At 31.8% G+C, this 22,509-nt stretch overlaps 6 protein-coding genes and 1 pseudogene across 6 annotated transcripts; 1 reads left to right on the forward strand and 6 right to left on the reverse strand.

Annotated features, from left to right (window-relative positions):
• Positions 1–365: 365 nt before the first annotated feature.
• On the reverse strand, positions 366–2,115 carry LOC124915421. Its single transcript, XM_047456134.1, has 4 exons — positions 1,686–2,115; positions 1,082–1,513; positions 727–1,009; positions 366–651 (listed from the first exon to the last, which is right to left on the reverse strand). The coding sequence occupies exons 1-4, from the start codon at positions 2,097–2,099 to the stop codon at positions 509–511; spliced, it is 1,272 nt and encodes a 423-aa protein (XP_047312090.1). The 5' UTR covers positions 2,100–2,115; the 3' UTR covers positions 366–508.
• A 1,373-nt stretch (positions 2,116–3,488) lies between these two features.
• LOC124915422 (mitochondrial pyruvate carrier 1-like) lies at positions 3,489–5,281 on the reverse strand. The gene is made up of 5 exons (XM_047456136.1): positions 5,152–5,281; positions 4,396–4,498; positions 4,260–4,314; positions 4,051–4,186; positions 3,489–3,738 (listed from the first exon to the last, which is right to left on the reverse strand). Exons 2-5 carry the CDS (start codon positions 4,486–4,488, stop codon positions 3,690–3,692), a joined length of 333 nt encoding a protein of 110 aa, XP_047312092.1. The 5' UTR covers positions 4,489–4,498; positions 5,152–5,281; the 3' UTR covers positions 3,489–3,689.
• Positions 5,282–5,449: 168 nt separating this feature from the next.
• Positions 5,450–9,676, forward strand: LOC124914953 (probable aspartyl aminopeptidase). Its single transcript, XM_047455586.1, has 11 exons — positions 5,450–5,553; positions 5,670–5,805; positions 6,136–6,214; positions 6,296–6,495; positions 6,588–6,657; positions 7,717–7,821; positions 7,942–8,097; positions 8,479–8,643; positions 8,895–8,969; positions 9,046–9,186; positions 9,294–9,676. The coding sequence occupies exons 1-11, from the start codon at positions 5,472–5,474 to the stop codon at positions 9,510–9,512; spliced, it is 1,428 nt and encodes a 475-aa protein (XP_047311542.1). The 5' UTR covers positions 5,450–5,471; the 3' UTR covers positions 9,513–9,676.
• Positions 9,677–10,542: 866 nt separating this feature from the next.
• On the reverse strand, positions 10,543–11,718 carry LOC124916333 (ATP-dependent Clp protease proteolytic subunit 2, mitochondrial-like). The gene is made up of 2 exons (XM_047457056.1): positions 11,460–11,718; positions 10,543–10,943 (listed from the first exon to the last, which is right to left on the reverse strand). The coding sequence occupies exons 1-2, from the start codon at positions 11,716–11,718 to the stop codon at positions 10,543–10,545; spliced, it is 660 nt and encodes a 219-aa protein (XP_047313012.1).
• A 1,503-nt stretch (positions 11,719–13,221) lies between these two features.
• LOC124914955 (adenylate kinase 4-like) lies at positions 13,222–16,158 on the reverse strand. The gene is made up of 6 exons (XM_047455587.1): positions 15,969–16,158; positions 15,025–15,170; positions 14,809–14,928; positions 14,556–14,723; positions 13,908–13,997; positions 13,222–13,550 (listed from the first exon to the last, which is right to left on the reverse strand). The coding sequence occupies exons 1-6, from the start codon at positions 16,078–16,080 to the stop codon at positions 13,449–13,451; spliced, it is 738 nt and encodes a 245-aa protein (XP_047311543.1). The 5' UTR covers positions 16,081–16,158; the 3' UTR covers positions 13,222–13,448.
• Positions 16,159–17,049: 891 nt separating this feature from the next.
• Positions 17,050–20,225, reverse strand: LOC124915026 (nucleolar protein 56-like). The gene is made up of 8 exons (XM_047455671.1): positions 19,909–20,225; positions 19,212–19,426; positions 18,943–19,100; positions 18,595–18,782; positions 18,252–18,504; positions 17,972–18,120; positions 17,741–17,878; positions 17,050–17,658 (listed from the first exon to the last, which is right to left on the reverse strand). Exons 1-8 carry the CDS (start codon positions 20,111–20,113, stop codon positions 17,360–17,362), a joined length of 1,605 nt encoding a protein of 534 aa, XP_047311627.1. The 5' UTR covers positions 20,114–20,225; the 3' UTR covers positions 17,050–17,359.
• A 2,166-nt stretch (positions 20,226–22,391) lies between these two features.
• LOC124916840 lies at positions 22,392–22,502 on the reverse strand (annotated as a pseudogene).
• Between the last annotated feature and the right edge of the window lie 7 nt (positions 22,503–22,509).

The raw sequence follows: 22,509 nt of genomic DNA on the forward strand, positions 1-22,509 counted from the left end.
ATTGGATCATAATTTTCGATCAAATTCAAATTAGATCGATGTGAATCTTCTGCCGAATGATTAGTCGTGATTCGTGATATTCGACGAAAGATTAACATATATCTAATTTGTTTGATTGGAACGAATGATTGAAGAAATTGAGAGGAACAAAAAAAAAATATCACGTGATATTAAGTAAATGGTCCTGTAGTACATTTTGAGTAAAAAGCTCAAATGACCAAAAGTGTTAGTCAATATAACTCAAATCAAAGTTTTTTTAATCTCAAATAGTAGTAATTGGGCCTAAGGTAAATTGATTTGTTTTTATTAGTTTCGAATAAGATTAATTTTGTTTATTTGGTACATTTTTAGAATAACTCAAATAATTTACACAATTAGCTAATATTATAATCCTCATGTATACATAAGTGAAAAATTACATTTAAACTGCCAAGTTCATATACTCAGCCGGGGGCTTGGGCCTTGGATGGTAACTGGTAACCATTCATTGACAAAGAAGCACTTCTTATCATTTTGTGGTGACAGTTATTGTCTTTCCAAGAACAAAGGAAAAGAGCGAAAACTCGATAAAGAAGATAGTGTTGATTAGTATCCGATCAACTGTCCATCCAAATACCGTGAACCCTCCAGGATTGCACTGCAAATAAGTGACTGCCAAAAAAACAAACAAAAACAATGATAATGTATTCATCATATTATCGAAAGAAAAACTCCACTACTACTTACCAAAAGCTTGACGTTTGTGATAGGAAGACATGTAAGAAACCAATTGGGTATTGGTGGGAATAGACATATAGCCTCCAGTCGATGACTCCAAATCACTGTCTGAGTAGTACATAGGCAAAACGTCAGTTGGGTTGCCTGAATCCAAATTCGCACCACTCGAATTACAAGTAGCATAAGCGTGCCATCGGCTAGCAACAGACGCAATTCCTTGAGCTCTATGAGATATTTTCGTAGCTGCATGAAGGCATAAGATTATGCCAACAGTCTCCACAATAGAAGAGACCTGCACTCAACTCTCAAGTCAGATTTTCATTATTAAGCTTCAAACCAGTCAAACAAGCTAATTTGAACTTACAGCAAAATCACCGCCGTTGATCAAATTGAGGATTCCATGATTGCCCGTGGTCTGAAACAAAGCGACCAGGAGACCTGCAGTGACGACCAGCAACTCTAGGAGAACAAACAGACGAAATCTGTGGCTGATTTTGGATAGATAATGAGTTAGACGAATATGCTCCTCTATATAAACTGAAACATCCAAATCCCTTTCTAGAAGCTTCCCGTAGTTCTCAAAGTGTATAACTTGTAAATTGCAAACCAAATTGAACATCGCCGCGCCGGAGAGGAAGATTATGGTTAAGTATGTCCATGAAATCAGCAAAGCTATTACAGTTAGAGCAGGTTGTCCCCACGAATCATATTGTAGAAAGATTACACGACTGACTTCACGGCCAGTCTTCAACAATAAGCAAGGTACGAACCAGACGAACACCACAGTGAAAAAACCCTAAATAGGAATCAAAATCTAATCACTTGTTTGATTTCAATTCAATGCATTATAAATAACATTCCAAACAAAACCTATTCACTTTTGTCTAAACCTAACAAGTCAAGACAGCGACAGGAATTTCAATTTTTTTCAACATTTGCGTCTGAAATTAGTAAATAAAATAGCTTACGCGAAACTTGAGTATAAAACGATCACGGAATTGAACGATATCGCCGCGAAAGTGATCGACAAAGAGCAGCTTCTTGACGCCGTACTTACGAAGATTGTGAGAAATGCATGTGAGAGAGATAGCTGCGAGAAGAATCTCAATGGTGAGAATTTCGAGTTCAAAAAGTCTGATTCCGTACTTTTGGCAGTCGGAGCAGTATGAGAATTCGATAATGATGAAGGGAAGAGCAACGCCGATGAGGAAGAAAGCCAACCAAGAGAGAGAGAAGCTCAGAGCAGAAGACTGATAGAAGCCGAAACATCGGAGAAAAAGCTCGAGTCGTTTTATGTACTTGTCAAGCTCGTCGCTGTTTTCCGATGAGTTCTCGTCCCGGAACAACGGAACTCCGATCGAGGTTTCTCCCGGAGCTTCCATCAGTAGTAGAGGAAAGAAAGAGAGAATGAGAAAGGACTGTAAGAGAGTAAAGTGAATTTAAAGAGAAAAGTATTTTCTAATTAATCCAAACATTCCCTTAAAACCAAAAACAACTTGTCAAAATTTATAACAATAATCTAACATTCAAACCTAGAGATGCCAATAGATACTAAGGCCTGTTTTAAATTAGGTTTTTTTAGTTTATTTTAGTTAAAGTGATAAAAAAAATTATTTGAATAGAATGAGTTTTGAGACATAATATGATTTAATAATTTAAAATTTAGAAAAATTAATAAGAATAAAATGATATTTTAAATAGAGGAATAAAGTTATTAAAAAAATCAAGTAAAAAAATTTAGAAGTAATGGAAAGAGAAAAAACAAATTTAATTTAAAAAAAAAAATAAGACAGGCCCTAAGTATAGTCGATATATGGGATATCCAATAGTCAATTCGGGACTACTAATATTAAAAAATATTCATATAATTTTTTTTAATATTAATGACACATTTCACTATTACTCTTTATCTTCAATTCTTTCTTATGTTTTCTTCCACGTTTGCTTTATATCTATAATAGTAATAAATATGTTTTCTTCCACGTATGCTCTGTATTTACTCCTTCAATAATAATAATAATAATAATAATAATAAAGTTATTGTTTTTAGTTTTCTTTTTTAATTTTTAATTTTTATATTATTAGTTTTAAAGTTCTTTATTATTTAATTATTCTTAAGTTATTACTTTTTAATAAAATATATAAAATCACACTTTAATCAATAATAGAGTATTAGTTGAAAATTGGATACACTACAAATTTGAGGATAAAAATAGAAATAAAGATACTCGTTATGTTCAAAGAGTAAATTGAGAATTGAATTCAATGATGGTATTTCACTAACTACTCAACGGATAATATAAAATCGAATTCGGGAAAGAGTACTTCACAAACTGCAAATACGTTATCCTGGAGTAATTCAAGCACTTGTTTGATATCCAAACAAAATCAAGATTTATCATCAATTATTTCTTTTATTATTAATAACAAATACATTTCTGTCCAATTATTTAAATAACAAGAAAAAAAATGATTATTAATGATAATTAATGTTTTAAAAAAATTAATATATATAAATAAAATAAATAATTATAATTTAAAATAGAAAATATTTTAGTTAATGAATTGATTAATTTGATAAAGAGTGATAATTGATTTTATTGGGTTATTTAGAAAACCCAAATTCAAACAAACTTTAGTTCAATAATATTTTGATTATTTGATGCAAATAACCCAAATAAATCTTCATTTTTTTCATCAAACAGTATTTTCTTGAAAACAAAAATCTCCAATTCAAACAAGGAAAATATTATTACATAAACAATTAGATGTAAAGAGAATAATTCCAATTAATAGTTTAAAGAAGAAAAATGATGAATGTTTAAGCAAGACTATCAGTTGTAACATAATCACTTGAATACTGCAGTCTTTATTTACTATCCATCCATAATAGCTGCAACAAAGAAACAGATTATGAAGATACTTAACATAATCTGATACACATTCAATCATTCCAAACAAGCACGATCAAGTTACTGAGGCGGGGCTTCTAATTCGGCCTTCTTCTTCTCCCCCCAGTACCTAAAATGTAACCATATTATCCATTAATTCCTTGTATAGATTGCAAGCTATAAACAAATCTTGCAGTATTCACTCGTTTATGCAAAAAAAAAAAGAATGCTGGAAATTGCCATTGTAGTAACACTCTCTTGTCTGGATATGATAACCCTTTTGAAATAAGCCAACAGAAACAGAAATTGGGCCTAGTTTTGATTCATAGTGAATCTTTAATCACTTATATATCAAATCTCAGCTTTTGTATTCAAAATTAAGGCAGTATGATGAAATGTCACTAGGCATTAAATTATTGGTTTAAGACATGAATTTACTCACCCTTGGCCCTTGGCCCAGCGGGAAAGTTGAACAAGCTGTACAGACTCGTTAGCAGCATGGCACGAGAATAGCAAATAGTTGCGAGGCTGTACCATCCATGCAAACCTCATGAATAGTGCAGAATACACGCACATCACTGTACACAACGATGAATTTATCAGAACCCGGTTAGTATATTGCTCTCAAATATGGCATACTAAAATCTATACCTCCAGTCATGTTTCCGGATACCATTTCTGGAGGCTTTTTCATATCCACAAGACCCTGCCAAAAATAAATATTAGAAAAGAGGCTAGAGCCTATATGATGCAAGATTAAGAGATGATACATGACAAGTGAACATACAGCAATGACAAATCCCCAGTTAGCAATGGGGCCCCAGAAATGAGTCGTCTTGGGGCCAACTGGACTGTTCAAAAATGCACGAAAAGATGCCATATCTGATCAACTGCATATTGTTTAGGAGGAAGAAGAGGATGTGAGTTAGGCAAAGAAAAAGTGAAAGGCATGCTAAAGTTCCAGCAGTATCCACCTGTTATTGGATCAAATGGAGGCAAGTAACAAGAAGAACGAAAATAACTTGATTTAACCTAAAACCAAACACGGGATTTTCTTTATTTAATCCACAAGACACTGGGAAAGGTTTACTACCAAGCTACTTCATTTCTCAAGGTGCGTGCTTTTAGAACTACTGATACAACAACAAATTGAGGCACTCTCATCATGTATACAGAATTTGGACAAAAATAAAACCATGTACATCAATTCTAGCCCAAAATTGAGTCCGCAGAGAGATCCAATTTTGACATTGAGCAATTGATTTCATTCTCTCTCTCACTGAAAACATATAATCTTTTAGCGTATTACTTCAGAAGTCAGTCAAACAATCAGAAACCCGAATCATGGAAACACCCAACATATAATCTTTTAGCATATTTATCGTTACATAATCTGGGTGAAGCTATTATTTGGATTGTGAAGTGGATCTGATATCCTATTGGAATCGCATAAAAAACGAAATAACTGATATAATCTGATTTTAAAGACGAAGACGGAACAGATGACTGATCCGTTCAAGCTGAAGAATATACAAGAACGTACCGGAATCGGAGATGATCGCGGGAAGAGGTTGGAGCAGATGACTTCGCCTCAGCTTTCCTCCCAAATTAATTATTCTTGCGTTTGTTGATTGGGAATTTAGGGCACGGAATGAATTTGAGAAAAATAAAATTATTTAGAATGAAAAAATAATTTCTCACCAAACTTTTATAGCACAATTTAAAATTAATATTTTTATTTAATTTTTTATATCAAATTAAACATGAAAAGTTTTACTTTTTTTTTTTTTTTTTTTTTTATTCTGATCATATAAACATTTTAAAAAAGATTGTGATTTTCTTCTGTATGATTCGAAACTTCCAATGGCGAAAGAGGAAGCAAGAGATATCGCCACCGATCTCGTCGACTTCTTGAACGCATCTCCGACGGCATTCCACGCAGTCGGTAATTTCGTCTCCCTTTTGTATCTCTCACAAATTCTTTATTCCAAGTGTTTATTGTTTTCAGTTGACATAAGTGTTGTTATATTGCTTCTGAATTGTGTGATTAACTTGTTCTAGATGAGGCGAAGAAGTTACTGAAAAGTGTGGGATATGAGCAAATTTCGGAGAAGGAGGAATGGAGTTTACAAACCGGAAATAAATATTTTTTCACTAGGAACCACTCCACCATCGTGGCCTTTGAAATTGGTAAAAAGTAAGATTTGCATCACCTATGGATGATGACGAAATGATAATACTTTTCTACTGTCTGTCTTGATAAAACTGATCACTAAATTATTGAATATTGCTGATTTGGCTGGAATTCGTAAACTTTGGTGAGTTCTAAGTTGAATAAAGATAATCTTGTTATAAGATGTAAGGAGAAGTACCATATTAATGTGTGTCATTCAAGTTGAATAGTTCTAAAATTTTGCTATTTACATTCAATGTCTTAGGCTTGTTTTATATGCCCGACGTTGGTTTCTGGAGTCTTAAATTAAGTTAAGTGTTTATCTTATAAAGTCTTTTTGTATATTTTCTTCAGATTTATTGCTCGCAATGGGTTCAAAATAATAGGTGCACATACTGACAGCCCATGCTTAAAACTGAAGCCTTTATCAAAGGTTACCCTAAATTGTTTTAGCTGAAACATGTATTTTTTAGGGTAATTCTTGTTGATCATGAATTGATTTTACTCTGCTTAGGTGTTAAAAGGTGGGTATTTGGAGGTAGGTGTGCAGACCTATGGAGGAGGTCTATGGCATACATGGTTTGATCGTGATCTAACTATTGCTGGAAGGGTTATACTCAAAGTAGGAGATGGTTCCAATTCTTATGTACAAAAACTAGTTAGGATAAATGAGCCAATAATGCGAATCCCAACTCTGGCAATTCACTTGGACAGGTTGCTCGTTTATTTTATCTTTGGATCACATTTTATATTTGTCTAAATCTCTGAAACATTTATTACATATATATTTTCATTTGTTGTTGCAGGAGTGTTAATGAAGGGTTTCAAGTGAACACACAGACCCATCTTCTGCCAGTCTTGGCAACATTGGTTAAGGTAATAAACAAGTTTGATAGTATTGTTTCTCTTGAGAATTGTTTCTATCATCAATGGCTCTAGATGACAAGCCATCCCCTGTTATGGTATAGAGGTATTTTGTAAGGGCAAACTAAATGCAAAGAGAGCTCAAGGGAAAAGGTGGTTTTCTCTTTATGGAGTCAAAGAGTTGATATTAACCTTAAACCTATAATATTTCCTTCCCTTGTCTTAGCCATTCTTTGCATATTTTCTATCTGGCTGATTAGAAAATTTGAGTACACTGTTGAATATAGGAAGAGTGGATGGGACTTCAAGAAAATAGGAGAGACATAGATTAATATAGGAGAAAAGATAGACCACATCATTCTATTCAAGCTACCCTTCCTATATAGGCATTGGCATAACAGCTTTCTGCCATTCCACTAACAAGAGAATCTAGAAAAGGAATATAGTTTGTTACTTAAGGCCAGATGACTCTGCCATTAGTTAAGTTGTTTCTTGGGATTATATCTACTACACCGTATCTATTTATCATTCACATTACAGCCCTTGATCTACCCGTGACAACTGTGATGAACATTGTGTTAACTGTTAAGGTTTGTCAATCAGTTATTTGCATCTGTGCTTGCAACATCTACACATATGCAGTATCATTCATGTCTTGTTATATTTATTCTATCAACTATACTTGTTCATATTGTCTTCATTTTTATGTACAAATATGTTCAAAAGTTTCCCTATTTCTCCTTTTTTTGTGTGTTATATTATATCTCCTTTTCCCTATATATCCCTGGATTGAAGGGTTTGTACCTTTCTCTGAGAACTATCAATTGCAGCATGGAGGATTTGGATAAGGATCAAACACATAGAAACAAGAACATTGAATACCTCAGATCCTTAATGGTTCCCCACTAATGCATCTATAGATTCTATCATATCCTAGAAACAACAAGACACTTTGGAGACTACAATATGGAGTTAGTGAATTTAAGTTGGAAGTAAAGATCCTTTCTTGCTAACAGCCTTTTGACATTTGTATTGGTAGTTGCTTAGTATCAGCCTTTTGAACTTGGACAGGCAGAGCTTAATAAGATGGTCTGCACGAATGGTTTAACTGAGCAGAAGAAGCCTGATGAAAAACCAAACAGCAGTACCCCAAATCATCATCCACTACTTCTACAGGTACATGGTGTAGGTGTGTTCCTTTATTAGATTGTTGTTAGTGTATTTATTGGTCACGTATTTCTTTACTCCCTAGATCTCTGTCCTGTTATGATTCTAGTATTCTTCTGTCATCTCCAGCTTCTCTCAGAACAGCTAGGCTGTGAACCAGGAGACATTTGTGATTTTGAGCTACAAGCCTGTGATACACAACCCAGTGTAATAGCTGGTGCAGCCAAAGAATTCATTTTCTCAGGAAGGCTTGATAACCTATGCATGTCATTTTGCTCCTTAAAGGTATGGGTAAAGTTGGCAAACGTGTGTAGCATTAGTTGGATGCTCAAAGACTAATACTCCTTGTCTATATTATATTTGATTTTTGCATGTATATTAGGGTATGACAAACTTTTTAAGTATTTTCTCAAAAAGAATATATTTGTAAAGAAAAAACATGAATGTAATATTGTTTCTCTAATTTATGGGGTTATTATAATTCTCTTCAGGGTTGAGTCAGACTGGAAAAATCTAACTTTGATGATTGTCAAGTATTGTCTTTGCATATATAGCTCAATTGTTATTGAGCAAAATTACAACTAATCTCATATAAAATGTGATGTGAGTGAGAGTTGAAGTTAAAGTGACACATTCTCATATGTTATCTTTATGATGGAGTATCAGGCACTGATAGATGCTACTGGAAGTCTTGAGGATGAGACTGGTGTAAGGATGGTTGCCTTATTTGACCACGAGGAGGTTGGGTCAGATTCGGCTCAAGGTGCTGGCTCTCCTTTATTGTATGATGCTATGTCTCGAATTACAAGTTCCTTCAGTTCAGACTCCCAGGTAATATCTTTCATCTCCGGTTTCTTATATAGCTCAAGGAAATCACCTAGTCTTTCTGTAGCATTACTGATTTGAAAATTGTGATGCAAAGTATAGAAGAGTTTAATTCTACTTAAGAGTGAAGAGTTATATAGGAATATTATGAAAATTGTTTCCCTTCTTTTACTACTTTCTGTTTGTGATTGCATTTTTCAACATATGAATGGAATGTCCTCATTTTTTATATGTTTTGAATATGACACGACTGTCAGCTGCTGGAGATAGCACTTCAGAGGAGTTTTCTCGTGTCTGCTGACATGGCGCATGCAATACATCCCAACTACATGGTATGTGATCCTGAATGCAAAAACTACTGTGATGTAACTAAAATTTTGAAATACTTAAATGGTGTTGTTTCTCCAGGATAAACATGAAGAGAATCATCAGCCCAAAATACATGGTGGGCTTGTCATTAAACACAACTCAAATCAACGATATGCCACAAATTTAATGTCATCGTTTTTGTTTAGGGAGATAGCCACTAAGCATAACCTTCCAGTTCAGGTCAGTTTCTCTCCTCACCATTTTAAGGAAGACTAATAATCCGTATTATATAAATGGGATGTATTGAAGTCTGTTTCATGTTTGGGTGTGGGAATTTGTTGTTGCAGGATTTTGTGGTCCGTAATGACATGTCTTGTGGGTCAACAATTGGTCCGATTCTAGCTAGTGGCACTGGAATACTCACTGTTGATGTTGGGGCACCACAACTATCGATGCACAGCATAAGAGAGATGTGTGGAGTTGATGATGTGAAACATTCTTATGAGCTCTTCAAGGCCTTTTTCTTGGATATCTTCAATCGTGATGCTGTTGCTGTCGACGTTTAACCATTATTATTATCGTCATGTCATGTCGAATAGCTGGAAATTATATTTCTGGGATTCTTCACTTACTTTTCCATTCTTGATATACCCCTGCCCTGGTCCATGACTGATAACATGTTACAAGCAGCACATTGCTTAAATCTATTGGTTTTTACCGTTTTAACTTACAACAACTGAAAACAATTCAAATTTTATATGAACATATTCCATTCAAAAAAATATATATCTGTGTATAACATTATACAAATGAAATGTTTATAATAGGTTTATTATTTATTTTAAGGTTTGATTTGGTTATCTAACTCTCTTTGCTTGTATATACTAAATTGGTCATATTAAATAACTCAAAATAGGTTAAAGTTGTTAAACGGTATATAACGAGTTAAAATACTTGTTAAATGTGTTAAAACATTTAAACATGTTGATCGAGACAAAATGTGTTAAATTTGTCAAAAACGTGTTAAATGGAAAAAGAAAAATAAAAAAATAAAAATTAGTTTGGGTTACTCAATCCATACCGATACCGATAGGTTGATACAACACATACACAATTCACATTAGTGAATAATATGAATTAGATTATAAATTAAGTAAATTTAATTTGAGTTGAATATAATTAAGTAAGATTTATCCATTTATTTACTCTTAATCATATGAACTTAATTTAAAAGACTTAATTTTTTAGAAATAATAACTAATAAACAATTTAGTGAAACTAGATATTGAAGAACCATATGTTCAAGATTTGACACATTTAGAAAAAAATATATGACTAGAAAATGATATTGAGTGATAATAAATATATAACTTGATGAAATAAGAAGATACTTGACAATATTATATAACAATTTCCACCATTTGGTTGCATTCAAAATGAGGTTAATGTAGCAAAAGAAGAAGAAGGCTTAAAAAATAGGCTATTCTTAGTGCATCATTTTATCATTAAATCCTCAAAACAAACAAATTTAAGTTTAAATCTTTGAAGTTAAAATAAAGCAAATCTATTCTAAGTTTTCAAAAGCCATTAAACTTTTTAAGGTTCATTTTGAATGGCATCAGCAACTAATTCTAGGGGGCGTTGGTAAATGACCTCATCAATTAGCCCAAATTCTTTGGCATCTTGTGGAGTCATGTAATTATTTCTATCCAAACTCTTCTGGATTACTTCTACCGTTTGCCCAGTATGTTTGGAATACAATACATTCAATAAATCGTACAACTTAGCCATATGCTTTGCATGAATGAGAATATCCATAGACTGTCCACTGCACCCACCAGACGGTTGATGAACCATAATCGAGGCATTTGGAAGAGAACGTCTTCTTCCCTTTGTCCCTGCAGCCAGCAAGAGTGAGCCTATTGACGCAGCTTGACCCAAACATATCGTGTTTATGGGACATCGGATATATTGCATTGTGTCGTAGATAGCAAGACCTATCAATATATATCAACAAATTAAATCTAACTTAGATCCAACCAAACAAAAAAAGACATATTCCATTTTAATTTTTAACCATCACAAAACCCTTACTTTACATTTAGTTTCAACTAATCCATCATTCAATCAATAATTTTCAAACATATTTATATCCCTCTTCTAATATATTTTTTACTTAAATAACTTACATCAAACAATATTATTTGAAAACATAATCACTTATTTTTTGGATACTAATAAAAGAATACAATTACATATTTTTTTGCGAAATTTAGACAAGAGTAATAAACTTTATATCAAAATATTGTGTAAGAACAATGTTATTAAAGTAGTGATGAGTTATAGCAATAATTCCTTTAATAAACACATACAAATAATGAATCAAATGTCCTATCTTTCATTGGGTTGTTCTTAATAGACATATACAACTTATGTTTACCTGAGATGGGGATTGGTAGTTTGTATAGTGATAGTAACGGGTGATGTAGAAAAAAACTAAAACAAGAACAAACCTGTTGTAACAGCACCTCCTGGAGAATTAATAGATATGTTGATGGACTTGGATGGATTCTCAGACTCGAGGAACAGAAGTTGAGCTACTACAACATTAGCAACATCATCACAAATCTTCCCGTTGATGCAAATGATTCGTTCCTTTAAAAGGCGAGAGAAGATGTCAGAAGTTCTGTAAGATCTTTCTGCCACTGGCAAAGACATCAATCGGCCAACATTTACAGTCAATTTACGGGTTATTCTGAATAGGCTTCCCATGACTTCTATGAAAAAATGTTACATAAATTTGTCAAATAAGTTAAGTTAAACTTATTTAGAAGATACAATGTGAGGGGAAGACTTTTTATTGTCTTCTGAATCCTAAATATATTATAAAATATATTATTAATATATATAATTAAAAAAATTATTTCATATATTATTTATTACCATATTTATTTATTGATATATTATTTATTATCATATTTGATACAATGAGAGGAAAATACTTTTTTCTTGTTAAGTGGGAATAAAAACGGCAAGCAAGAAAGAATATATATGATATTTATAAAAAGGCAAATCGTAGCCATTGGAAACAAGAAAAAGATGGTCATAGTCTTCTCACCAGGATATTAAAATGAATTATATTATATATCGTGCTTAAATACGTAAATTTTAAAATGTTTTTTATCTATTTAATTAGTTATTTATTGTTTTTCACAAATAATTAATTATTTTGTTTAAAGTTGATCAGAATTTAGGATTGTGATGTTTGAATAGGATAAAACAGATGTAAAAATATTAAAATGAAATGCATTATATATCAAATCATAATTTTTACACACTTAATGCATTATATATCAAATCATAATTTGTGCATACTTAAATTTAATTTTTCTAAGATTTAACGGTTAATAATTGAATACACAAATATTTGATATATTATTTATTATCGTATTTATTTAATACTTATTTATTTATATTACCTTTTACACAATTAATTATTAAATATATTACTTTAATTTAATAAATTATCACCACAAAACACAATAAATTTAGGATTTATTTAGCAAAGGATTACTTGGTAGAGTATTAAAATGAGTTACACTATATATTAGATCATAATTTATGTGTACAAATCAAATTTTTAGATTTAACACTTAATAATTGTATATATAATTATTGAAATTAAAATAATATCTTATAATATTAATATGTATAATTAAAAAAAATATTTTATACATTATTTATTACCAGCATATGTTGCAGTATATATCAAATCATAATTTGTGTTAATGAGTCTACAAATTCAAATTTTTCTTTCTAAAATTCAATTATAAATCACTTTTGCAATCAAAATAGACATAATAATAATAATAATAATAATAATAATAAAAGACTCAACAAGCCAAAATACCAACACCAACAAGTTTGTGGTGCATGTTTTCCTAGGGAAAAAAAAGACCCTTTTGAATTAAGCCATATTCTAATCATTCATCTACAACCCACAAATCATACCAACCAATCAATTTGTAACTTATATGTGCCTTTTTTAATATGCTCATTTTTTGTTTCTATAAATTGTGTCAGCTTGACGCCCAAAGGGTTTTAAATTGACAGCACATTCAAAGTTACATTAAAGAAGCGTATCAATTCAATTTAACATCCATAGTAACACAGGACAATTTTCAGTTCAGTGATGTGGATGATTATCGTGTTTGAGTTGAGTATGAATGAATAGTTATACCCGAATCAAGAATCACTCAGCATAAGGAGGTGGGATAAATGGCAAAAGTGAGGTTCACTTATTTCCTAATACAAAAATCAGTTCAAATGCAAGGCAGCAAAAGAGCCAAAAGTGCTTAAAGTAGGGGAAGAAGAACATATCAATGGACCCCATAAATAAGCAAAACAACAAATACTAGCTCGTATATCCAATTGAGCTTAACTTTTTGTTCTTATGGAATAATAATGTGAATAAAGAAAAAAAAAAAACCAGTAGCTTACATTCAAGAAGACAGCACTTTCGTGACTTCAACTGTCACTTCCTTTGGAGGCTTCTCAGCATGAAGGTTTGCAACAATTTTCTTCTTGTTATAATAATCTATCACCTGCATATTGAAATTGAAATGTTAGTTTTTATCTGAAAATAGAGTGTTCCGAGATATTGACCAGAACTAAAGGTACGCCATGAAGACCTTAGTTTGAACAAAATCGATGACCATGACAAATTGTTTTACTATTTTTCACATCAATCATTCACAACTAATACATTGAGATCTTGTTCTTTTAGACCATGTTTTATCCCCTGAAAGATGCTAACGCATCATCCCACATTCCCACTATCATAACCTCCCATTCAATCAATGTATTCTTTAATGAGAATAGAACATGAGACCTAGAAGTTGAGCAACAAAGAGACCAAAATATGCATGGAAAATTGAAATTTGTAAAAGGAAAAGACATACTGGTTCTGTTTGTCTGTGAAATGCCTCCAGCCTTGACTTGAGGACGGCTGCAGTGTCATCTTTTCGTTGAATCAATGGCTCACTAGTAACCTTCAAAAAGTAACATGGTATATGAATTGATTGGATCATTTACAAAATAATACATCGTTTCGAGCTATATTGTTACATAATATTGAAGCTCACAAATAACATCAAATGGAAAACAAATCCTTTTTTTATGTTGCTGAAAGAGTTTCGGTGGTTACAACTTAAAAGTGTCATCAAGCTTGTTTGATGTAGTTTTTTTGTATAATAATTCGATATGGGGGGTGGGGGGATTGTTTGGTGTTAAATGAATGAAATATGGTTTTTGTATTTAATATTTTAAAATATAAAGTAAGTATATCTTAGTACTTTTAGCTGATGATTAGATTGATGATGTGATAAGGGTTTAATTGGATTAAATCTAAATAATCCTTCATCGGACAAGGTCCTAATAATGTGAAGTTCAAGTTACAAGTATTTTAGTCCTTTATATAATTTCTGTTAGTTCTAGTCTGTAATCACCTTTTTTTGCCAATAAAAGCCTCTTTTGTATTTTAGAAAATTCGAAAAGTTTTTTGTATTTTGATGCATGCAAGAAGAAATCCAAAACAATGAAGTTCTTACATCATCCACTCCAGGAACTTTGGGAGGTGCATATTTGGTGTGGTAGCTTCGACCACTAGCCGGATGAATCCAACGACCAGTGATCCTTTCCTCCAAGATTGAGTCATCAATCGCAAAATTGAGCACCTTATCAACCTTAACTCCATGATCTTGAAGCATCTCATCAAGCTGGACAAGAAAGAAGAAAAAAACATTTGAAACGTATCATATTTTTATAGACTGTCCAATATCATGATTAGGAAAATTTTAATACCTTCTCGGCTTGAACCACGGTCCTAGGGAAACCATCGAGGATGAAACCCTTTTGACAAGAAGGCTTCTTTAGAGCTTCACCGATGATTCCAACAACCAAGTCATCAGAAACAAGTTGTCCCTAGTTGAATATTCAAAGCTCAAAATTTCAGGAACACAAGAAATTCAAAGATACATAAAAGATATCTTATCTTTACATGAAAAATTTTAAACTTACATTTTCCATAGCCTCTTTGGCCTTAACTCCTAGAGGAGTTTTAGCAGCAACAGCAGCTCTCAGCATATCACCTGTAGCTAAGTGGCATAAGCAGTATTCATCCTTGATAATTGGTGACTGGGTGCCCTTTCCAGACCCAGGTGGACCTGCAACAGTTAAAATGTCTCAATAGTTAACCAAGCAGCTAACAAATACACCAACTATGCCAAATATTGGAAAGAAGTAAATTACAGAAGAATGAATGGTGGGAAGGAAGCCTGTAAAAAAACTGTTCACTAAAGAAAAGTCCATGTAATTTAGCATGTAAAATCATATGGTAACTGCCATCCTCATAAGGGATTGTGAAATTAGCTTAAAATAATCCATTTCCTATTGAAAAACTGCGTGTCATAAAGTAGGTTTTTCCAAGTTTTCCATCGATATCTCAGCAAGTAAAAAGTATTGATAAGTTCTCCAAAGAGATGAAGATGCATCTCTGTGTCTGTTCATGATATCTCTACTACTAACAAAGAAGAATTGACACAGATTTTCAATGGAATACATCAGACATAGTTGTAGCAGCACAAATCAAGAGTACCCTTACAATGAGGAGCTCAAACACATCTTAGCAACCAATTTCAGTTGTGTCTAATAGTCTTTTTAAATCTATCGTGTCTCATAATGCAGAAAGAAAATGGGACAAAAAGTAAACCCTATTTTATGTAAGAGGATAAGTTAAAAACAAAAGAAATTAGTAACAATATTAAATCTGCATGTACCCACAAAAGGTATCTGACCATCAAACTAATCTAACAGAACAGAACTCTAAACCACTCGAATCGAGCAGAACAAGATCCAATTGCATCTAACGAGTATCCGAACCTTAACTTGTAGGAATCGAAATTGAACATCTGGTAGAGACGAAATTGAAGAGAATAAAGTGAAGAATGGAGGTAGGTAATTACCGATGAGAATGAGGCGTTTGTCGGATTTGGTGGAACACTTCATGCGACGGAGAAGCTCATTCATCAGATCTATAGAACCAACGTCTTCCAAGTTCGGTAATGAGGACGCCATTGGACCGGCCTTGGCTTGGCTTGGCTAAGATCGTTCTTTCCAATGCTTATAGAGAGAGAGAGAAAGAGTTATGTTTGAAGGAGATTCTCTAATAAGGGGACTGCTTAGTACTTACAACTGATGAGAGAGAAAGAGAGACGTCTTCTATCGTAATTACGGTTTTATCCTCAGTTGTTCATAAATCTTCCAATTTACCGTTGTTGACTAAATCTCTCTCACCAAACTTGCCAAACCAAAATTGATAAAAATAATTAAAAATTTCTCCACCAACAACCTTAAATGTTGAATCTTGGTTGGTGTTTTACTTTTATATTCTCATTAATAAAGTGTTCTCAATTTAAATAGTTTCATCATGAGATGGATTATGATCATCACGTTTTATTAAGCCCTACAATTATTTTTTATTTGGACATCTTAATTAAATTTTAGAGACATGAGTTGTTAAATTTGTAGAGACAACAATCTAATAATATTAATAAGAAAAACAAACCACCTACTCTTATGCATAAGCCATGACCTCCTCTCATTTTGAATGGTACTTTTTAAATCATTTTATTTTTTAAATTGGGATGAAACATTTCTTACAAAAAAAAGTGACACTTAAAAGAGATCATTATCTATGCAAAATAATAAAATTAAAACAAGTTACTCACATTTAAAACAAAACTAAAATTTATTGTGTAGCATGTTTTCACCTAATTTACATCAAAACATGTACTAAGAACATAGAGAATAGAGTTCCTTTAATTGAAGTAAAAGTAACTATTACTAAATCCCTCCATTTTTCCTACTAAATGCAGACAAAACAACTGAATTTGTAAACTTTAGATATGAATTGTGATGAAACAATATATATATAAAAAATATAAGAAAGTTGGTGCTAAGCAACAATTAAAGCAATATAATGGCCCATTGTTCATATTTGTAAAATCACATTTTTAAGGTGAAAGAGAAAGAACACCCATAAAATGCAACAACAAATTTGATGATTTATAATCAAATAACAAAGAACCCTAAACCAGTTACCAAACAAAATTACACATACCCTTTAAGCATGCTTGATACAAGCTTCAAAATTACTAAATTTCTCAACTAATAATTAAATATGTTTTCCACAAAAAAAGATATACTACTAACTTGAAAGTTGAAATCAAACCAAGATCGGGTACAATAAAAAACAAGTCTTTTTTGCAGTAACATTCATAAGACAAGAAAGCAGTAGTAGAGTAGAGCATATCAAAATATGTAAAGACTAATAAAAGTCTCAACATCTTACTACTCATTTCTTCTTCTTCTTCTTTCCTTCACTAACAAGAGCAGGAGTAACTTCTCCATCTTCAACCTTGCTCTTCTTTTTCTTCTTCTTCTTGGCTGACTCATCTTCAGCCTCGCTAACATCATTCTCCACCTTCTCAGACTTTCGCTTCTCCTTTTTCTTCTTTTCGCTCTTAACACCACCATTCACATCTTCGGTTGGCTTATCCTCCACAGCAGCTTCACCGTTTTCTGAATCTTTAGACTTCTTCTTCTTACTACTTTTCTTTGCTGGGGTTTCAGTGTCTACATCCATATCAGTGTCTGCAAATTCATATTCAGCAACATTGCAGATTTTAGAAAAACCTCTAAAGAAAGGAAAAAATGCAACTTCTCTGATTCTCACCTTTGCTACCGAGGGTGATTTCCATTGCAGATTTCATCATGTCAATGTTTTTACGGGGTGCAACACCCTTATCATAGAAGTCAAGTCGCTCCTCCACTTGTTCACGGAGTTTCTCACCATAAGCTGTGGTGCTATTCTCTACATAAAGCAAGAAAAAAACAAAAAAAAAATTGTCAGTTGACTAAGCACACATATGATATGGTACTGAATTTTGCAAAAGTTGTAACTAACCCAAGAAGCAATCAATGCGGGATGCGATGGAGCATTTGTTAGCCAGATATCGAGCCATCCGTCCCTTGTTGCGAGTAGATGCCCGTCCAATGAAAGATGAATGGAATATAAGACCATATTTCGGGGTGTTACCTTTTGTTTTCAAGGCTCTGTACCAAGACAATAACATATAATCAGATTAAAATAATGGGAAAGAGTTGAATAGAATGCAAATAAAAAAATTAAAGCTAAGACATTTAAATCAACAATTTCATGGATCGAACATAACAAAAAGGCTCACCTGAAAAGAGCTTTCTCTGCTCCAAGGATCTGAAGGGTAGAAGAAGGGCACTTTGCCAAATTTGTAAGACTACCAGCATGAGAAATCAAGCGAGCTCCTACCACTTCACCAATCAATGTAGCCAAATTGGGTGCAATATCATTCATCTTAGTGACAAGATACTCGTAAAGCTTCTTCCTGTATTCAGAAAGGTCCATCACCCTTTGTGCAAATTGTTTGACATTAATCAGGTCAATTGGTGACAAATCCTGACCTGTAAGACAAAAAAACATTAAGATTTAGAAACTGCTTATTCAAACTAAGAACAAAAACACCATGTAAGGGAGATGTATGAAAGACACACCCATGGATGCTTTGGCAGCTTCTACAATATCTTTAGCTTTATCTTCTTCCCCAACAATCTCAGTTAACTCAGGTATTTTATCTTCAGATAACTGTGACTTATCCTCAATGAACTTTGCAACTTTGGCATAAAGATAGTTGTCATTTACAATCTTCACCAATTCTGGGAAATGCCATGAGTACCATTCTCTACAGCAATCATAAAATAATAGAAAAGAATTAATCTGCAAGTTATGAAAAATAGTTACATAATGTGAACCATTTTTTAATATTCAACCATTTGTTAAGAACCAATAGTCATGGGAAGTGAAACAGTAGAAGTACTCAACAAACAAAGATAGTGGAAAACCTGATTCTCATGGAGAATGAATTGACATCCTTGTCTAGAGTATCAAGAAGAAAAATAGCCTGAATAACCATGTTGTCCACACGGTTAACATTAAACTTCACTTTTGCTCTGCTGTAACTGTGCCCTAGACCAAGCTGGGCTTTCTCCAAATCACCTTCCTAAAGTTAATCAACAGAAATAGACTATCAGAACAAAATATGATGTAAAAATCCTTTATAGAACACAGGACAAGAGTGTGCAGAACCAAATTAATCACAAATCCTCCTCACCTTCAGGTTCTTGACAAATTTATCAAAATGTTGTCGCACACCGCGAATGAGCTCACCAACAAATTCATTGGATTGGCAAGGAATCTTAGTGACCTCAAGAATATGTGCACCAATCTTTGACTCTGAAACTCCAAGGCTGAACTTAGCCTTCTTGCTATCCTTGACCTTAGGAAGATTAAGCTCCAGAAAATTCCTCAACTCATCAGTCATTTGACCTATTAAAGAAAGTATCACAATAAGTTCTTATTCCATAGAATATAAAAACTAAAGCAATGAAGTTTCTGAAACATATCAAATTAAAAACTATGTATATTCTTCATTCCATGATTCTCGAAAGAAAATATGTAGAACAAAATTTGTTTAGATTTGAGGAAACAAGTTAAAGCTAGAAAGCAAACTAGTCTATATCAAACTACAATCATATGATTCTTGAATCATTAATCCAAATTAACCTACATGGTAAAATCCACCATAGTTTTCAATGATATATCACGAGATCAATCATCAGTATATCTATTCTATTGTGTTTGAATGTAAAGTGATTACTATCTATTGGAGCAAACCACGGAAAGAAACGGAATAATGAAACAAAAACAAATTAGAAAGAATCTCTTCAAACACAAGTACATAAATAAAAGCCAAACAACAAAGACAAGCCAGGAAAGCAAAAATGAAATATGCGTGTAATGAAGTTCACCTTCAGAAACAGCATTGCATTGGTTAAGAGCATCGAGGGCAGACTCGAAAGGGGTAAAAGCTTCAAGCTGTACAACCTTTCCGAACCTGTTGATATCATCTACAGATTTTCGAACAGCCTCGGTGTTTTGGCCGATTTCGTCAAGGCCTTGCGCCTGAAAGAGAGCATAGCCAGAAGCGGACTCGTACAGAAGATATAAAGCCATTGACGGCGGCGGCGGCGGAAGAAATGAAGAGAGGGGATGTAAGAGAAGTGAATTAGATGAACATCAACTTATAATAGTGGGAGGAGGACTGGAAATGAAGCAGCTTTGTGGACGGGAGGTTTAACCTAGGGTTTTGGGGTGTATTTATCATCACAATAGAAAGGGCGGGTTACAGAAAAAGATGGACCACTAAATACCGGGTATGGACTCAATCAGATTCCAACGGATCCAGGACCGGGCTTTCTCAATTAAAAAAAAAGGGCCATAATAATATCCTCGGATCATCGTGACTTTATTTTATAAATTGTTTTTTAAAATAATTTTTATAATAATTATTTTTTATTACTTTGTTTCGTTACAAAATAAATAATTTAGTTTACAATAAGAAAAAATAAAATTAATAAAAAAAAATGAAAAGACGAAAAATTCTAACCAAACCTAAAATTATAATAATAGACTTATTAAATTAGTTTAATAATACAAATAATTTATATATAAAGTCTTCACACATATTAATCAATTATTTAGTATTTTTAATTTATTTGTATAATGTGTAGAGTTTCGTTAAGAGTGCTTTAAAGTTAAAATTAAAAAATATAATTGTGTAACAAGAATCTTTAATTTGTTAAGTTTTTAGGTTACTTTATTGAATTAATATTATTATATTTTAGTAAAAAAAAAAAAAATCATGAGTTTTATTCTTTTATAGACGTTTTTTTTTATAGATAAGTTATCCTAATGGGTTTATTAAATTATAAACAAAATTAAATATACATTTTAAATTAAACATAATTGAAGTTAAAATTCCAATGTTTAAACTATTGGACCATTTTAATAGAATTCTTAAACATTGTTGTAAAATATATTATATTTACAGATTAAAGATTTTTATGATATATGAGTATTACAACCTATTGACATATCTATCTTCATAGTCTGCTAGCCCTCCAACAAACATTTTGAAAAGTCATTTGTAAACTTTCTTGTTTGACATAAATCAATTACTTTCTTTAGTGATGCTATCACAAATATATATATATATATATATATATATATATATATATATATATATATATATATATATATATATATATATATATATATATATATATATATATATATATATATATATATATATATATATATATATATATATATATATATATATATATATATATATATTCATTTCTCAATGTCATTTATGTCATAAAAGAAGGGATCCATTTAACATAAGATTTTATTTTTGGATATTCTTGGACAAAAATTATATGTCAACATTGTGGATCACCAATCCACCAAGTTTCTTTCACATTTAGTTTTTATTAATTATGGCTTTTATCTTAATTTTTCATTAAGGGAAACAAATAAAGCAATGAATTGGTGCCAAAACAACATAGATTTGAAAGAAGTTCTTACTATTGTATATTTGTTGATCTAAGATAAGCAACCTTTTAAGTGTATCCCTCATAACACCTTACTAAAGAAGTATATATTACTTTCGAAGATTTAACCTAAAATATAATAAAAATTACGTTAACATTTAACCAACTAAATTAAACTATTTATATTAAATATAATACAAAATTATTAATAATTTCAATAACATAAAATATAACAGATATGAATATTTTATTCGCTATGGCTTGACCATAATTCTATGAAATGACATTTTGAATATAATTTATTATTTACAGAAAAAAGTGGTAGGTTTTTTCATTTTCCTATTTAAATATTTTTTTTTTGTTACTTCTTAAGTTTATTTTATTTTTAAATACAAATATATATATATTTTTAATCTAAAATAACTACCCTAAAACTTCACTAACATAAACAACTAGGTAAAAGTATTTTTCATTATTTTATTTTTTTATCATAACTAGTGTTAACATATATTTGGAAATTATAAAGTAGTAAAAAATTAGAAGGTAACTCTTAGTAAAAATTAACAATGATAATGACCCTATTTGTAAACATTTGGAGCAATTTTAGGTTGATTGTAGTTAATAAATTTTAGTAGTATTGTTACTTTATAATTCATAAATAGCAGTGTAAATAAAATAAAATATTAATTAATCTTTGTATCAATTGCAATCATCTCTAAAACCATTAGGATTAAAGATATATTAGTTCAAGAGTTAAGTGAAGGTGTCTTGTGATTTATTTGAAATTAAGATAGTGAAAGGTAAAAAAAAAAATATTGATAAATATGACAAAAAGATATATTAAAGAAAATGGTTATTAAAAAAGATTTTAACTGAAGATTGTAGAAGGGTAACCCAAAAGAGGAAACCCTTTCCAAAAATAGGAGTATGCCACTGTTTGCATCGTGCACACGGTATTCTTTAGTAAAAGGCGAAAGAATAGTTCGCTTTGTGCACAATGCGCGGCTGCTTGAT

Source organism: Impatiens glandulifera, chromosome 9, assembly GCF_907164915.1.
Source record: "Impatiens glandulifera chromosome 9, dImpGla2.1, whole genome shotgun sequence".
Lineage (NCBI taxonomy): Eukaryota > Viridiplantae > Streptophyta > Magnoliopsida > Ericales > Balsaminaceae > Impatiens > Impatiens glandulifera.

Coding starts and splice junctions, on each gene's coding strand:
- LOC124915026 (XM_047455671.1), bottom strand. CDS start 20,113: ATGGCTTTATATCTTCTGTACGAGTCCGCTTCTGGCTATGCTCTCTTT. Junction 18,505..18,594: donor AGCTGCCAAAGCATCCATGG/GTGTGTCTTTCA, acceptor TTTGTCTTACAG/GTCAGGATTTGTCACCAATT. Junction 17,879..17,971: donor CCGCATTGATTGCTTCTTGG/GTTAGTTACAAC, acceptor TGCTTTATGTAG/AGAATAGCACCACAGCTTAT.
- LOC124916333 (XM_047457056.1), bottom strand. CDS start 11,718: ATGGGAAGCCTATTCAGAATAACCCGTAAATTGACTGTAAATGTTGGC. Junction 10,944..11,459: donor AGGAGGTGCTGTTACAACAG/GTTTGTTCTTGT, acceptor ATATATTGATAG/GTCTTGCTATCTACGACACA.
- LOC124915422 (XM_047456136.1), bottom strand. CDS start 4,488: ATGGCATCTTTTCGTGCATTTTTGAACAGTCCAGTTGGCCCCAAGACG. Junction 4,315..4,395: donor ACTGGGGATTTGTCATTGCT/GTATGTTCACTT, acceptor TATTTTTGGCAG/GGTCTTGTGGATATGAAAAA. Junction 3,739..4,050: donor CGCTGGGCCAAGGGCCAAGG/GTGAGTAAATTC, acceptor GTTACATTTTAG/GTACTGGGGGGAGAAGAAGA.
- LOC124914953 (XM_047455586.1), top strand. CDS start 5,472: ATGGCGAAAGAGGAAGCAAGAGATATCGCCACCGATCTCGTCGACTTC. Junction 5,554..5,669: donor GACGGCATTCCACGCAGTCG/GTAATTTCGTCT, acceptor AACTTGTTCTAG/ATGAGGCGAAGAAGTTACTG. Junction 9,187..9,293: donor AGCATAACCTTCCAGTTCAG/GTCAGTTTCTCT, acceptor TTGTTGTTGCAG/GATTTTGTGGTCCGTAATGA.
- LOC124915421 (XM_047456134.1), bottom strand. CDS start 2,099: ATGGAAGCTCCGGGAGAAACCTCGATCGGAGTTCCGTTGTTCCGGGAC. Junction 1,010..1,081: donor TCAACGGCGGTGATTTTGCT/GTAAGTTCAAAT, acceptor AGTTGAGTGCAG/GTCTCTTCTATTGTGGAGAC. Junction 652..726: donor TCACAAACGTCAAGCTTTTG/GTAAGTAGTAGT, acceptor TTTTTTTGGCAG/TCACTTATTTGCAGTGCAAT.
- LOC124914955 (XM_047455587.1), bottom strand. CDS start 16,080: ATGGCGTCCTCATTACCGAACTTGGAAGACGTTGGTTCTATAGATCTG. Junction 14,929..15,024: donor CCAAAGAGGCTATGGAAAAT/GTAAGTTTAAAA, acceptor ATATTCAACTAG/GGACAACTTGTTTCTGATGA. Junction 13,551..13,907: donor TTCACAGACAAACAGAACCA/GTATGTCTTTTC, acceptor TTCAATATGCAG/GTGATAGATTATTATAACAA.